This window comes from Macrotis lagotis, chromosome 2 (assembly GCF_037893015.1).
Source record: "Macrotis lagotis isolate mMagLag1 chromosome 2, bilby.v1.9.chrom.fasta, whole genome shotgun sequence".
Lineage (NCBI taxonomy): Eukaryota > Metazoa > Chordata > Mammalia > Peramelemorphia > Peramelidae > Macrotis > Macrotis lagotis.
Window position 1 is genome coordinate 202,286,208 of NC_133659.1, and position 17,166 is coordinate 202,303,373.

General features: G+C 38.7%; 1 protein-coding gene across 5 annotated transcripts in view; it reads right to left on the minus strand.

Moving 5' to 3' along the window:
* Positions 1-17,166, minus strand: part of TEX2 (testis expressed 2) — a 166,914-nt gene that overhangs the window by 5,902 nt on the left and 143,846 nt on the right. For all 5 annotated transcript variants that reach the window (XM_074224486.1, XM_074224483.1, XM_074224482.1 and 2 more), the window contains exons 8-10: positions 15,136-15,268; positions 2,460-2,585; positions 895-1,104 (exon numbers count right to left, since the gene is read on the minus strand). In XM_074224486.1, the coding sequence (XP_074080587.1) occupies positions 895-1,104; positions 2,460-2,585; positions 15,136-15,268 (469 nt within the window). The remainder of the gene's footprint in view (positions 1-894; positions 1,105-2,459; positions 2,586-15,135; positions 15,269-17,166) is intronic.

Consider the following 17,166-nt stretch of genomic DNA (forward strand, 5'->3'; position numbering starts at 1 on the left):
GCATTATTTCAATCCATCCCCGTCCTCCTCCCTTCCTCTTTCTCATCTCATTGGGATGACTTTGCCCAAGATCTTCTCCTCAACTTCTTTCACACTGCCTAAGCCAGCCCCCACCTATAATTAATCCTGTCCCTTTCTGTATACACAGTCCTTCCCATTCACTCTCGTCTCTTCAAACTCTCCCTGTCTCCTGACTTCTTTACTGGTGCCTACAAACACCTCTGTTTCCCTATCCTTAAAAACCTACTCATTAGATCTTGTCATTGTACAGTATGACTTTATAGCTTTAATTGAGGAGGGTGTGGTAGGAAAAGATCAGGAGCAAGAATAATATTTCTAAAAGTTAAATACTGTTCTACCTCACACAGCTTACAGGACAACTCTGGTTGAGAATATTAGTATTCAAAAACTCCAATTCAACAAATCTTCCTCTTATACTGGTGAGTTTGGAAATCCTGGCAGTTCCTAATCCAACTTGTTCTAGAAGATGTTGTCTTATTGACAGATGAATCCTAGTGCCAGGGACAATGATGTGACAGATGGCCAGTGTATCCATGGATAAAATTCTCTTCACCCATATTACAGTACAGCTCAAGACTCTGACATGGCCCAAAGTGGGAGATATAATGAAGCAAGACTACCATGTACCTGCCCCCCATTTCATGAAAAAGATTTTTTTTTTTTCTAATGTATGAGGATCAATCCAATGTGATTTTATCCTCTGGAAAAAAATGTGAAACCAACACATAGTTAAATTAAACAATGGTAAATTGTTTGAAAAATCATTTGAAGTTCCTGTGGTCAGGACTGTGCTGCTTTCAGTAATTAACAATTAAGTATATCTAACCTCTAAGGAAAGATACTTAAAAGAAAGAGCAGTCTTGTGCTACCTACCATATTCGGTCAGTTGGAGGGGGTGGAATGTTAACTGCTAAGGTTCCTTTACACTCTTGTATTTCAACAGTCAGAAGTAGTGGAGTATTCGAGACTTCCTCAATCTTCTTTTTAATAAACTCTGTCTCAGTTGCTTTTTGGAAATATTTTGACTTGGTGATTTTGTCCACAAACCTCATAATCTTACTTGTCCGGTATCCTCCAACATACCTTCAAATTTAGAATAGGAAAAATTGGGTTACTATAAGCTCTATTCTTTTAGAAATCATCTAGTTCCAGTGACACATGAATGACTAGGAGGCAGCTATGGCATAATGGAGAGAGCTGGCTGGATTTTTGAAGACCTGTCTGGTTTCCGATACATACTGGCTTTATGATCTTGGGCAAGTCACTTAATAGTTTTAGGCAACTCTCAAGACCTTATGCTACATGGATAGAGTTTCCTTATTCATGAATTTCCTATAACAATACATGAAAAGGTTTAGTCCCTACCCATCTCTTCCATCTTGAGAGACAGTAGGGAATTAGGTTTTTTTGGTCTCATTTTCTAGTGGAAAAATGCTCTAAGAAGAGTATTTTGTTTTAGAAAATCTCTACAGATTTAAGATAGATTGTACAAGCATACCACATCTGGGGGAAACAAGAAATATAAGAACAGAGTTTGTAAGCAGATTTCAAATAAGGGCAGCAAAACGTTAGTTTCAACCTGACCTAATTTTTTTGCTTCTTTCATAAGATTTAATAAATGAATGGTATATAGATTTTCCTTTAAGTAGTGAATCACTTGCTATAATGTGTATGTGTGTGTACATATATATATATATACATATATATATATGTACACACACACACACACACACATATATGATTCCAATATTTCTCTGAATAGCTTAAAGCTTCTCATATTGAAAATCTTACATCAGAGTCCAATGTAACAAGTATATTTACAATGAGCTCCTAAGAAACAAAATACACAGGAAGTGAGAACTTTAAGAGTTACTCCCTGAAAAACTATTGGATCACTCCAATCTTCAACCACCACTGAAGATGACCCTAGGATTTCTGTTGCAAAACTAGAAATCTATAACCCAAACATAGGGAGGAGCAGCTTCCTAGAGAAAGAGGGAAATGTTGCCTACTTTCTTTCCTTTCAGTAAACAATCAACATAACATTCTAATATTTCTTTTTTTGTGTGTGTGTGAAGCAATGGGGTTAAGTGGCTTGCCCAAGGTCACACAGCTAGGCGATTATTAAGTGTCTGAGGCCAGATTTGAACTCAGGTCCTCCTGACTCCAGGGCTGGTGCCTTATCCACTGTACCTAGCTGCCCCACATTCTAGTATTTCAATAGAAGGGCACCTCTACTCTCCATCTATACTGGTGCCTTCTTTTTGTTAAGAGAGCCAGCAAGATGAAGGATTAAGCTTTAGGGCTCAGATTTTAAGCATTGACTGGTTCTTAAATTCAAAAGTTCTCAATTCCACAAAGTCCACCATCAAGGAATTCCCTGAAACATTTAGGATGGGGGGGGGGGGGAAGAAGAAAAAATGTTCTGAAGCACAAACCCTTCAGTCCCTGGAGTGAGCTGCTTGTCTCCAGCAATCACTTCTGAAGCATCATCCTCATCAGAGGAGCCAGCACTGGAGGATTCCTCATCACTGTCTGCAAGGCAATATGCTCTGGGTCTGAAACTGAAAAAGAAAGAGTTACCACCAAACTTCTGTGGATTAGCAAGCTTTTAAAAAAAATTGCCATCACACAAACACAAGAAACTAGGATGGACTAACAAGATTAATATTCTCTTCTACCCACCCCAAATAAATAGGTTAATCCTAGGGTCCTTGAGTAGGTATGATTAATACAGGAGACAAACTGGTCCAAACACAGGCTGTACTTTTCCCCTTAAAATCTGTTTTATATAGAACTTGTGTGTAGTCTATAATGATACTCTTAGACATTACTCTTTAGGCCTCACTACTTTTTCCAGGAGGAAGGAACAGAAACTGTCCCTGCACAAGTAGAAGGAGTAGCATTAGATTTCTTCTGTTGGGGATGCATATGAAGCAAGTCTCTACTGCTATGGCTGAAAATGTAAGGGAGGTAGGTTCTACCCTCTTGCAATTCTTTGAGTAACTGCCTTCATCCAGTCTCTGAATTCTTTGAGAAAGGCAGCTCATTGCAGAGGTATCAACTCTTCCCTTCCACTGTCACATCTGGGCCCAGAAAAGATTACTAGGGATAGGTAATAGGAAAGGATTCTCAGAAAGAGTTTGTACTTTGTCCAGGACAAATTTGCAATTGGACTTCCCTCATTTCACCTATAGGACACCTGTAAGATGACCCCAGGTTTGAGGACTGAAATGAAGCAGAAAAGGGGGCATGGGAGGGAGATAGGACCTGTTGAATCCCAAGGTGCAATGAGGTTGAAAGGAGGCTCCAAAAAATGTGCTACCTAGGGGGCTTTATTAGAAACAGAGCTGGGAGTTGGAGAGTGGGAAAGTGAGTTTATTCTATAAAGGGTACTCAGAGCCCTGAAGGCTTTGTATCCCTGACAAAGAGACTAGCTTCACAAAAGAGAAGGGGGACTGACATAATTATTTTTCAATGTCTTTTTTCCCCCCTTCAAAAATATTTTGTTTTAATGGTGCAGCTTATATTTGGACCAATACAATAAATTTATTAAAGGGATGTTAATTTGAGACCAGAAGACTTCTTTGGCATGCATCAACAAACAGGAGGGTAGTTCAACACATACTATGCATATAAAGTGCTTTGCAAACCTTAAAGCACTTTGTAAATGTCAGTTATTATTCAATGGAATGCAATGATTTTTATCAAAAGTGATGGTCATGTTGAGTTTGTGGATAGATGGAAGGAAGGTAATGATTTCAAGGGTGAGATAACATTTTGTCCTATCAGGAGAATCCCTCACCAATGATAACAGGGGTCTCTTCAGATCTCCAAATCTCTGAAGCTGCCTTGACTAGGTTTTCACAAAAATCAGACTCCAAAGACTTCTTTGTAGCATACTGCCCCTTGTTTTTTTCCTTAAGTCTTCCTCCTCACAGTCTAGGTTCTTCGGGGCCACAGAAAAGTTTACTGGCTACTCATGCTGATCCCAGAATCTTTAACAAGTACCTGATAGCTACTTATGAACTGTTTCAGAGAAGTATAGTTCTTTTTAGTCACTTGGTCAATAAATACTCATTAAGCACCTGTATGCAGGGGGCAGTTAGGGGGCAAAATAGAGCACTGGCCCTGGGTTCAGGAGGCCCTGAGTTCAAATTTGGACTCAGACAATAATTGCTTAGCTGTGTGGCCTTGGTCAAGTCACTCTTAACCCCACTGCCTTAAATAAAAATTAAAAAAAAAAAGGAACCTGTATTTACCACTATGTGCCAAGCTCTAGGGATACTAAAGATAGGCAAAATGAGAATTCCTGCTCTTGAAAAGCTCATAATGTAATGGGGGAGACAAAATGCAAACAACTATACAAACTGTACATGGTTAAATAGGAACTAATCAACAGAGGAAAAATACTTGAATTTTTCTGTAGATAGTGGGATTTGAAAGAAGCCAAGAAGCCAGGTGATGGAGACAAGGAGGGAAAATATTCGAGACAGTGAGGACAGCTAGAGAAGAGGTCCAGAATTGGGAGACCACATGTCTTATTCTTGGGACAACATGGAGATCAGTGCCACAGGATCATACAATAATTGGTGAGCAGGTGGGAGGCGTTAAGCTGCCTGGAAAGATGAGAGGGAGGGAAGGTTGTGAAGGGCTTTCAAGGTTAAATAGAGAATTTTACGTTTGATCTCTGGTAGCTAAGTGGAGAATAGACTGGAATGGGAAGAGATATTGTGGCAGAAAAACATGAGATTATTCTGACATTCTAGGAGGGAGGAGATGAGGGCCTTTACCACAGTGGTTGTAGCATTAGAGGAGAGAAGGGAGCATAGGGGAGAGATGTTATATAGATAAAATCAACAGGCTTTAGAAACACAGTAGATGGAAGTGGAGGGGAGTGAGATGATGACACCTAAGCTGTGAGCCCAGATACTGGGAGGACAGTAGTGAACTCAATAGTATATATGGAAGTGTGGAAGTGGGAAGGAGTTGGTGAAAAGATAATGAATTCCATTTGGGACAAGGTGAATTCAGGTTCTCTACAATACATCCTATTTAGACAGATGGAGAGAAGTCAAGAAATATGAGAACTGAGAAAGGACATTAGATTTGGCAAGTAAGAGATCACTAATAACTTTGTAAAGAGCAGTTTTGGTTGAATGATAAGTTTGGAAACCAATAGAGAGCTGAGAAGAAGTAAAGGAACCTTCTCAAGTTTAGCCATAAAAGACAGGAGGATGATAGGTAGAAGGAATGGATGAATAGAGGCAGGGAGGCTGGGGGAGACACAGGTATGTTTGAAGGCAGCAGAAGCAACCAGCAGATCAGGAAAGATTGAAGATTAAGTAAACTGTTTTGGGGGGAGGTTTTTGCTAAGCAAAAGTCAAATGAATTGCAGTAGAATTATTTTCCTCTTAGGTTTTTCTAGAGTCAGATGTGGGTACTTTGAATTTTTCCCTCTTCCAGACCCTTTGGTCTAAAAGTGAAAACCATAGGGGAAACTCAGGGCCTTGACCACTTTGTTCCTTACCAGCTCCAGTTAGTACATCTTGAACCAATGTTCTATAAATGTATTATACAGAAGGCCAACATGTTCTTGCGTAATGGTCTGTCCTCCAAAGGGTTGGCATATCCTTGTCCTTTTTAGTCAGTTTGAGAAAGGCTGTCTCAATGCTAAGACTGCTGGGCAAATATCAGGCTTCTGAAGCTCATATATTTGGAAAGGGCAAGATGACCCAGCAAGGTCAAGTCAGTTGTGTTTCTCAATTGCTTCTAGGCAGTCACAGTCCTTGGATTGCCTTGGGTTTGCTTCTCTGGCTCTTGGAGCCCTCTGGCGGCTGCCAGGACAGACATCGGAGCAGTGGAGGGCAAAGTGGACACTGCTACATTTTTCAGCCAAGTACAAGCTGAGGGCTGAAATGCATCGATGGCTATGGGCAGCAGTTCAAGTGTGCTATGAAGCCTGGGCTGGCACCTTCCTCCTCTGAAACAGGAGCCCATCTGGAAGGGTACCTTCAAGCTCCCTGTGCAATACGCTATACTGACACTTCTCTGCAGCAGCTGTTGAAATGTGAGAGCCAGTTTGTTTCAGTTTTGTTTAACATTAAAGGAAAACTCCCATGCCTTAGAACAAACACACTTGTACCTAGTCACAGAAAAAAGTAACCAATCTCTATCTATGGGCTAGGTCTTCTAGGAAGTGTTTCTTTATATACAATCCAGGGTTAAAAGTTGTAATTGCTCATCATTGCAGAGAGGCATTTTTGCTGAGTTCAGGAGCTGATACCAAGGAAACTTTTTAAAATTTAAAACATGGACAACAACATTTAATTCCAAAACATCCTAATGAAGTTCTTTAGGCAGAGGATACAACCCTAAGTAATGCATCTTTAAAATTCAGTTAGTGAGAACAACTTTGCCATCTAGTTCTCAGTCTTGGTGGGGGTTGGGGGTTGGCATAGCATAATTTCAGTGATTCCCGAGTCTCCAGGGTTTCTTCTATGAACTGAAGAGTTCTTTTTCATCCACAGATCTCCAAAAGCTTGGCGTATACTGAAATCTGCTGATCTACCAACTTGATTATCTCATCTCCTCCCACACCTATCACCTGGCAGTCTCCAGGCCTCAGGGGGAAAATACTAAATGCTGAGAATTGCAGGAAAGTCTCAGGTTACTGAATTAATCACTCCTGCAGAGCATGGGGCAGGGACTTCTCCTGGAAGAAACTGTAACAATCAGATTAAACCACAGATGATGTAGAAGTGGTTCCTTTTACAATGAGTTGAGGGTAGTGGCACAGCAGGGAAAGAGGGAGTATTCTCATCAGCCAAAAAACTTGGCTGGATAATGGGGTCCCTTGGGAACCACAAAGTAATGACCTTTGGCTTTGTGACTTTATAATGAAAGGAACACCCAACTTATGATCTTGTTCTCTCAACATTCAACTTCAGAGGAACATGATAATGAGTCTTTCCAAGCCTGTTCCCTTAAGACTGGCTTCTCAAAGACACTGGACCCAAACTTAGATGTGGGATCCTTTAAGGCAAAGGTAGGGAACTTTTTTTTTTTTGCCAAGGGCCATTTGGATATTTATAACATCATTCTCAGGCTCTCAGTGGTCAAACATTTAATTAATTCAGCCTTTTATGGTCTTTAAACCTACTAGATTTATTGAATTTTGAACCTGGCCTGCAGTTGTCATGGCAGTGCCAGTCCAATACAAGGTTCCCCACCTGCTCTAAGGCACTGCCTTGGAAGGTTGGGCACTCATTTCAATGATGCTGTCTGTTATTCATCAAAACATTTTGGAAACAATCCTCACACCCTTTTTTGATAGCTTGCTTAATGACATTGTCCAGTCTGATCTCTAGCCTGAGCTCTGAAAGCCATCATCTGGCTGTTGCCAAAAGCCAACCTCCTCTGGTCCCTCCCAGATTTGTTCCTATAGAGGAGAGTTCAAAATAATGTGCTGAAGATTCTAAAAGTGATGATCAAGGGTTGGGGAGTGGGTGAAGAGAGAAAAAGCTGCCTGCTATCTGCCAAAAAGGTAACCTGGAAGGAGTGATTGGATTTGAACATTTATCTTATTAATTTAAAAACAAAAAGGAAAAAAGACCCTACAATTATTACTATTATTGTTTTTAATTTTAATTTTTTTCTCTCCCCTTTACTTTATCGCTCAAGCAAGTCTATATTTATGGGGGGGAGGGGGTATTTTGTTTACTCTTAAACAAGAATATTTTATTAATGTAAAAACATTATTTGTACAAAATGAAAATAAAGATTAAATAAAAAAACAAATAAGAGGAAAAAACAAAAAGAAAACTTGAAAAACCATATAAATGGTATAGTCACACTTCTGAGCTATCTCCTCAAAAAGAGCTTTCTTTATCACAGTGCAACAGTGGACCTCAGGATAATTAACTTTTTTTTTTTAAGGTTTCTGCAAGGCAAACGGGGTTAAGTGGCTTGCCCAAGGCCACACAGCTAGGTAATTAAGTGTCTGAGACCGGATTTGAACTCAGGTACTCCTGACTCCAGAGCCAGTGCTCTATCCATTGTGACACCTAGCTACCCCTGGAAAATTAACTTTTAAATAATCTTTGTAAGGTGAGAAGCCCATAAAAGAAGTCCTACTGCCCTCTTTGCTCAAAGGAATTATAATGCAAGAGTAAACTGGAATGGGGAGTACAGTATATTGAAAAGGGTGCCCCCCCAAATTCTGCTTGAGGGCAAACAATTTAAATGTGCAATCATGTACAAGATTCAGTTGTACACACACATTCTAAGTTCTTAAAAGGAAATATTTTATAACCAATGGAAACAATAATTCATAAACCACTTAATAGACAGATCTTCTACCCCCTGATTCTTTTCTATATCTCTCCCCTTCAGCTTTGAGAAGGGATCACTTTTCTTACTGCAGTAACTGCCAAAGGGCTAAGATAAGCTGAAGCAAATTCAAAGAACATCCTTTTAGGAAAGTATAAGGACAAGTGAAGACAAAAAGAATTGCAAATCTGAAGTGTATACATATTTTAAAAGGAAGAGAGCATGACTAGAATACAATGAAAATAGTCTATTTTTCTTAATTTTCTTAAATACAGACAAGTAAATATAAAAATTAATTCAAAATAAATTTGGAAGACTTTTATCAGTAGTTGACAGAGGCAGAGAACTGACCCTGAGGAAGTCCAGAAGGCTTCTCATAGTGTATGAAGGATATTTTTTTTGATTTACAAGTTTTTTTCAGCATAGGGAGGAGAATCTCTAAGTATAATGAGATAAAGAGTAAAAACCCAACCTAAAGATGGTAATATGTGCAAGAAATCTTTCTGAACATAAAGAGTCCTTCCCATTAAGAAAGAACATTAGTACTTGGCCAGTTTGAAAACAGACTTAAAAAAAAAGAGGGCAGTTAAGAGCCAGTCTGAAAGAGAGAGCCTGGGTGAATCTGGAAAACTGTAAAGCTTCCTAAGAAGTCACTAAAGCCCTGGAAAGTAGGAGCCTGGGGCAAGAGGCAGTCAGTTAATTTTATTCAAACTGCTCTCTAGGTAAGTTAACTAACTACCATTGTCACCACTCATCACTCAATGATGTGTTGGTTTATCCAAACTTTTCATTTAGTCTCCTCTTTCCAGGGGTCCAGGGGAGTTTTAGATCCTTGCCTCTGGCAATTCATGTACTGGGGCCTTCCTCTTCAATAAAAGCATTAGTGGATATTATTTCACTTTGTGGTTCAAATTAAGCAATGGTAATATCTGGACAAAACTTAAGTCTCCCAACTAGAAAAGTCAGAATAGCAAGAAAGGATAGTGCTCTGGGAGTCAGGATGACCTGGGTGAAAATCATACTTCTCTGCTTTTTGCAGGAAACCTTTTCTGAACCTCTTTATCCCCAATTTATGCAGTTGGTTTTTTCTCTCCTGGACAGCAGGGAATGGCTTTAGCCTTTCTTGTAGCCCAAGGGCTTAATACAGAGTCTGGCATTTACTAGGTGATTAATAAATGTTTGTTGCCTTGACCTGTGTTATTGCTGGGTGATTCTATGGAGAGTCACTTTAACTCCTCTCAGTCTCAGCCACAAGGCAGGAATAACAATACCTGTAACATTCAGATCCAAGGGCTACTGTCATAAAATGATGCCAATCACTTGATTCACAAATCTTAAGTGTAAAAATATGTAAAAAAGTCTCCTATTTTTGTTATTAGTGGGTCTGTCCTCAAGAGAAATGCAGCACAGACATATATGTGCGGATGTCCATCCACATCCACACACACACAAGGTGTCCCGACCTCCACATGGGGAGCACTTTATGATTAGTATCATCACCAGGAATATCTTGTGAAGCTGAACTGTACTGGGAGAATGGCCCACAATAAAAGTTACCAAGGAAACATTTCAGCAACCCACATAAGTTCTAGTCACATAACATTTGTGATTGAATTCTTTAGAGATCTTAGTAGCCTTTCAAGAGCAGGAAGCACCATTTAGAGGGTTCTTTAGACACTGATAAATTCTTCTGCCTTCACTAGATTTCTTCTTAACCAGTGGATAGAACACTGGCCTTGGAGTTAGGAGGGGAGGAATTCGAATCCAGCTATATACACTTTTTTTTTTAGGTTTTTGGTAAGGCAAATGGGGTTAAGTGGCTTGCCCAAGGCCACACTGCTAGGTAATTATTAAGTGTCTGAGACCAGATTTGAACCCAGGTACTCCTGACTCCAAGGCCAGTGCTCCATCCTCTACGCCACCTAGGAGCCCCCAGCTATATACACTTAACATTTACTAGCTGTGTGACCCTGGGAAAGTCACATAACCTTGATTGTCTCACATCCAGGGTCATCTCCAGGCATCCTGATTCATATCTGGCTGCTGAACCCAGATGGCTCTGGAGGAGAAAGTGAGGCTGGTAATTTAGCACAGCTCCCCCCTTCATTCAAATCCAATTCATGTGCTTGTCATGGCATCAGCACCATGATGTCATGGTCTTCTTTGAGAATGAAGGACAAATATCATCATCATCATCGTTGTAGTCATCATCATCATCATCATTTTAGGCATCAATTTAGGTCCCAAATGAACCTCATTGCTCAGGGCTTCTGATGATAGATAATAACTCAGCTAGCATGAAGAACTTCATTTAAAAATAATAGCCACAGAAATAGCTTCTTCCAAATTGCTAAAAGTGCAAAATTGCTAAAAACAGAATTAAGGAATTTGTCTTTTCTTTGGCTGAAGAACTTATAATGACAAGATGTTGAGACTGTAAATTAAAATGATTTTTATTTTATAAATGGCATTATAAAATCCTTTTTCTGTTCTTGCTAAATTGATTAGAATAGTTCATTAGGTTTTGTTTTGCTTTGTTTTTTTTAGTTTTTTGCAAGGCAAATGGGATTAAGTGACTTGCCCAAGGCCACACAGCTAGGTAATTATTAAGCATCTGAGACTGGATTTGAACCCAGGTACTCCTGACTCCAGGGCTGGTGCTTTATCCACTACGCCACCTAGCCACCCCCATTAGTTTTTAAAATACTGGATTTTTAACACTTTATTTTAAAATCTGGTCTTATTTTGATACTTGGCTTTGATGGCTATGAAGCTGATTAACAAAAATTTTAATACATTTTAATCATAGGAGTCCAATAAATATCCAATAAAATTTTCTAAAACCAACAGGGTGATTGGGTGGTTAAAAAGGTTGGGTTTTAATTTTATCTCGTTAAACTTGGAGGTGAAAAAACTTATAAATCAAAAAGTTTCCTTCATCCATCATGAGAAGTCTTCTCTGAATGTAATATGTGTACACACACACACACACACACACAATTTCCCCTCTACTAGAATAGGGGCTCCAGGAGGGCAGGCAATTTGATTTTGTTTTTGTCTTTGTATCCAAAGGGCCCAAATTTAGGTACTAAATAAAAGCTTTCTGAAGTGGATTATGGAGCTTTGTACTTCTCCTTCTCTTCCTTATCCAAATTCATACACTGGACTGCAAATAACTGTGAAAACTAAGTAATAATTCATTTCCAATCTGTCTATAAATAACAATCTGGTTCCAAAATGTCAACAAGGTCAGGAAAGCAAAAAAACATATTCCAAACCTAAATTCTAAATACGATTGAAATTTTACATCTTTTAGTCCTTCACTGTTTAAAAGCTTTGGCTTTGGAGTCACAGGACTTGGGTTCAAATCCTCTTTGATGCCTATATGACCTTGAGCAAATCACAATCTCTGTGGAACTCAATTTCTTCATCTGTAAAATGAGGTGGTTTCTCTCAACACTAGATCATAGAGCAGTCCTTGTAGAATTCTCTCTCTCAAGTGAAGCATTCTTACTAGGTGAAGCTCTTAGAAGAGACAGAATGAAGAAAGAAGAAAGAGGGTAGCCAGGATGGGAAGAGAAAGGTGAAGGAAAAGGGAACTTTTAGTGACTAGGGGAGAAGAGGACCAAGAAAAATAAGGGTGTCAGACATTCGAGCTCACATCTGGAAATTTTTAACCCTCTATGAACCTAAGCTCCTAATTCTCTAGACTTTTCAATCTTACCAATGTATAGTTATTCCTCTTATTCCTTCTGCAATATTTTTTCAGTTCCCTTTTATGGGTGGTCTATCTTTGTTAGAACATAAGCTTTCTGAGGGTAAGAATAGTGTTTTTTGTTTTTCTGAGATCCACAACAGTTTAGTACAGTGTCCAGCACATGGTAAATTTGTTAAATGCTTTAATTGACATAATATCATTTCTAATTTCTCCAGTTCCTTCCTTCTTCTACCAAATGAGCCATAACTTCTTAGTATTTTGCTGCTGTAATCAACCTTCTGTCTGAACTTCTAGACAAAAATAATATCTAGAAAAAGATGACTTTTTGTCATCTTCCTTGACAGGACCTAAGCATAAGGGGAACACAACCCCTTTCAGTGGACCCACCCTCTATGAACCTAGCTCCTTAATCTGAGGTGCTGTGATGAAAATGTGGGAGTAGAAATGAGCATGAGAGTGAAGGGTGATAAGCATGTGATCCAAGGCAGAGGCTGGTTTTGGGGTGGAGAGTAGGGGTATGGACAGGGTTGACTAATCTGAAACAACCAACCAACATATATAACTGTCTTATTTTTAAAATGAAAAAAATAAATAGAAGTTCTAGTTGTTGTTCTTTTCTGTATCCTCATGGATTGACCTCACTTTCCAGACCACTGCTCTAGATCACTAGATTAGGAACATACAATTACCTGAGGTCTCCAATGAAAATGCAATTCTCCTTGTACTGATGCAAAAGAAACCTAGGTAAAAGTCCACTATACTTGAACTATTTTAAAAAATTCAGGAAACACTGACCACTGTTTAGTGTAATACAATGATAAAAGGGCTAAGGATAGGACAGGGACTGGAACTGGAATTTCATTGATATAGGGTACTTGCTCCCTATATCAATGCTGTTTGAAATTTTATCTCAGCATTTTATCATCTTAAAGAGTTGTTCAGAGCACTGATAGATTAAGTTAAATCCTCAGGGCCACAAAACCAGGATGAGTCAGAAGGACTAGAAAAACTTTCCAAATCTCCCCCAATCTAAGTGCTCTGAGGCTTACAGTTTGGCATACTTATTTCTAAAAAGGTGATGGAAGAAAACTCTAAGATGGGTTCATACACAACCGACAAGACTCAGCACTCACAGGGAATGAAATGCTACATTAATAAATACCACTCACCAGGAAATAAAATCCACAGATTGCCGAGTCCAAATACATTATATAACACAACAGCAGAAAGAAATGAAGGGAAAATAGCACAGATAGAAGTTAGAGGAGAAACAGTAGGAGCAATGCTGTAACTGTTAGACTAGAAATAGGCTTTAAATAACCAAAATGCACTAGAATCAGCTAAGTAAAATAAACACATTCTCAACTGCATGATCCTCCACCCCCAATTACCTCCTGGAATATTTCTAAAGAATAGCATTTATTCTGGGTTCATAAGTAAACAAAACCCAATAATCCTGAGTTCAAACCTTAAAAACAATTGACCAGCTGATTAACCAGAACAGAAGGAAGCTGGTCTTCAGTGGAAATTCAAGGGGTTTGTTTTTCCAAAAAGGACTACAAAATGGGGATCTATGGATTCCTACCTAGGGTGTTGACATTGCTAAGGTCAAAGCCTAGGCTTCAGAACCTAAATCATACAGATCAGCTAGTGATCACATTCCCTTTTAAATGCTAAAACATAATTCTTCAAAGGCTTTATCAATGCAAATGATCACAGCAAAATATCTGTGGCTGATTTCATTGTGTACACAAGTTTTTCTAGGACAGGAATGCTCCTAGGGACAAAACTGTTTTAAGGGGCCAAGAACAATGATCCCTCCCTTTTGGCAGTGAGATGGTACACTAGAGATGCCAATGATGTCTGTCTGTTGGATAGGATTGATAGGTCGCTCTGTCTGGTTTAACTTTGTTACAAGGGAAGGTTCCACAAGAAAGGAGAGGAAAGGGAGAGTTTTTGGAGAATAAGAACAATGTAAAAAAAAAGCATCAATATAACTTTTTAAAAATAGGCAATGACAGAAACAAGGTCAAAAGCAAACTCTTACACTAATATAATTAGCCATTCCCTAAAAATATTTCTATCTATGAACAGAACTTCTTACTAAATAAATCTATAAATGCAAATTCACATTTGTGTGAAATGTTAACTGTTCAGAATTTTCATAAAAAGTTCAACCAACTGACCTGGGCCTCTAATTTACCAACATTGAATCACAGGAAAATGATAAACTGCCAGTGAAAAACAATGCAATTTATAACCCAAGAAGAGTCAAGACAGAAGGAACGATCTTGAATGGGCCAAAATAGTCATTATAACACTTTCTGTGGTAGCAAAGAAAAAGTAACAGAGTGGAAGCTCACTGATTAGTGAGTGGCTAAACACAATGTGTTGAAATGGAATAGAGTATTACAGGAACATGAGAAATGAAGAAATGAGAAGACAAAAAGAAGCATGAACTGATGTAGAATGAAGTAAGCAAAAACCAGAAAAATGATGTACATGATGATAAAAATGGAAATGGAAAAAATAACAAAATGAAAAAGAATGCTATGCTCTTGTAATAACCAAGGTTGGATCTAGGAGAAGAGTTGAGAAAATCTATCTCCCTTCTTTTATTAAAGTTTGTATGGTGGTGTTATGAGTATAAAATATTCCATATCCTGTCAAGTATGTTCATTAATTATATTGGTTGGTTTTATAAAACTGTTCTTTCTTTTCATTTTTAAATCTCTGTTTCAAGGGAAGGATCACTAGGTAATGATGAGGGACAGGAATGCACCTAGAAACAAACGTGATGTAAAAACAAAAGGGATTGACTTTAATAGCATTTTTTTTTAAAAGGCAATGCAATTAGCCAAGTTTCCCATCTACTACTAAGAGGGAATTGACAATAAAATGAAATAGGTTAACTAGAATTCATAAAATAGACTGGGCATTTAAAAGCATCCATTTGAACAATGAACTAAATGTCAACTAATAACATACTTTAAAAATAGAGCTAAATTATTCAAACGATGAAACCAGATGTTGCATGTTGCTTTTAAATTCATGTCATCCCTTACCCTTCTTTGCCAATTTCTCCAACTCGGAAGGCTTCAACAAGAGGCTCTTTACCCAGTTTGGTCAAATTCATTTTGGTCTCAAGCGTCATCAGAAAGGGTCCATTGTAGGACATTTCCAAATCAATCCAGAGTCCTGAAGTATTAACAGAAAATATGAAAGTTACTTTGTGAAGCCTGTGACATTAAAAATAACAACTAACATAAATTCTCCAGATATTATAAAGAACTAGAATTGTATCAGGTTGATAATTTGTTTATCTTGCCAACATGCAAAAGAGAAGCTTTGATTTTAGAACCAAATTCAACCAATTATATTTAGTTTGACTTAAAACAAACAATGGACTCACTCATCGAATATTATCAATCAACAAGAATTTCTGGGTCACATATTGTGTGTGGTGCTGATGTTACAAATACAAAATGGAGATAGTACTGGCTTCAAGGGGCTTAAATTAAATTAAATTTGGTTTCACTAAACAAATGCAGGACTAGAAAAATGCATATTGAAGATGGAGAGGAGTTTGACAAGAGAAGATTTCTTATTGGGATTAAATATTAAATACTATAGTGAGAGAACTCTGCTGCACCAGAATGAGTGTGGAGTTAGGAACACTGGCCTCTGAACAGCCCCGCAGCGAGAACCTGCAGCAGGAATCTGGCAAAACGAGCCTGCACCTCCAGAGCACAACCAACAGACAGTAAGGGGGTCAGGGGAGACTGCAGAAATCTCTCTGCTCTCCCTGGGTCAGGACTCTGCTGTTTGCCCACACAGATCCAGGTTGCAGTTTGGTCTTCCATACTAAGATAGCAGGGACTCTCCTCACAGTTCCAGGGCAGAGGGGAGTGTCTGTGGTTATCTACATATCAAAGCACAGGCAAGAGAGCATAAGATCTTGGAGGTCCCAGTGGGGTGTCCCAAAAAATCCTCCAAAGTGTGTGTCCCAATAATACTCAAAAACTCAGGAAGCATCCCAAAACCAGGCACAGGGTGGAGAAATGAGTAAACAGAAAAAAAGGGGACACCACTGAGAAATGCTTTGTCTATGATCCCAAGAAGAATCAAAATACTCAATCTGAAGATGAGGAAGTAAAAGCTCCTGCATCTAAAGACTCCAAGAAAAATGGAAATTGGTCTCAGGTTATGACAGAGTTCAAAAAAGATTTCAAATATCAAGTAAGGCAGAGGCGCTAGGTGGCGCAGTGGATAGAGCACGGGCCCTGGAGTCAAGAGTAACTGAGGTCAAATCTGGCCTCAGACACTTAATAATTACCTAGCTGTGTGGCCTTGGGCAAGCCACTTAACCCCATTGCCTTGCAAAAACTTAAAAAACAATCAAGTAAGGGAGATAGAAGAAAAATTGGGAAAAAAAATGAGAGAGATGCAGGAAAAACATGAAAAAGAAGCCAGCAGCTTAGTCAAGGAGATCCAAAAAAATGCTGAAGAAAATAACATGTCAGGGGCGGCTAGGTGTTGTAGTGGATAAAGCACCGGCCCTGGAGTCAGGAGTACCTGGGTTCAAATCCAGTCTCAGACACTTAATAATTACCTAGCTGTGTGGCCTTGGGCAAGCCACTTAACCCTGTTTGCCTTACAAAAAAAAAAAAAGAAAATAACATGTTAAAAATCAGCATAGGTCAAATGGATAAAACAGTTCAAAGAGTTATTGAGGAGAAGAATGCTTTAAAAAGCAGAATTGGCCAGATGGAAGAGGAGATAAGAAAGCGCTCTGAGAAAAATAAATCCCTCAGATGTAGAATGGAGCTAAAGGAAGCTGAAGACTTTACGAGAAGTCAAGACACAATATTTCAAAACCAAAAGAATGAAAAATTAGAAGAAAATGTGAAACATCTCACTGAAAAAAACAATCTGGAAAACAGGTTCAGGAAAGATAATTTAAAGTCATGATCAGGAAAACAGCCTTGAACTCATTTTTAAAGAAATCCTACAGGAAAATTGCCCTGATATCCTAGAAGAAGAAGGCAAAATAGAACTTGAGAGAATCTACCCATCTCCCCCAGAAAGAGATCCAA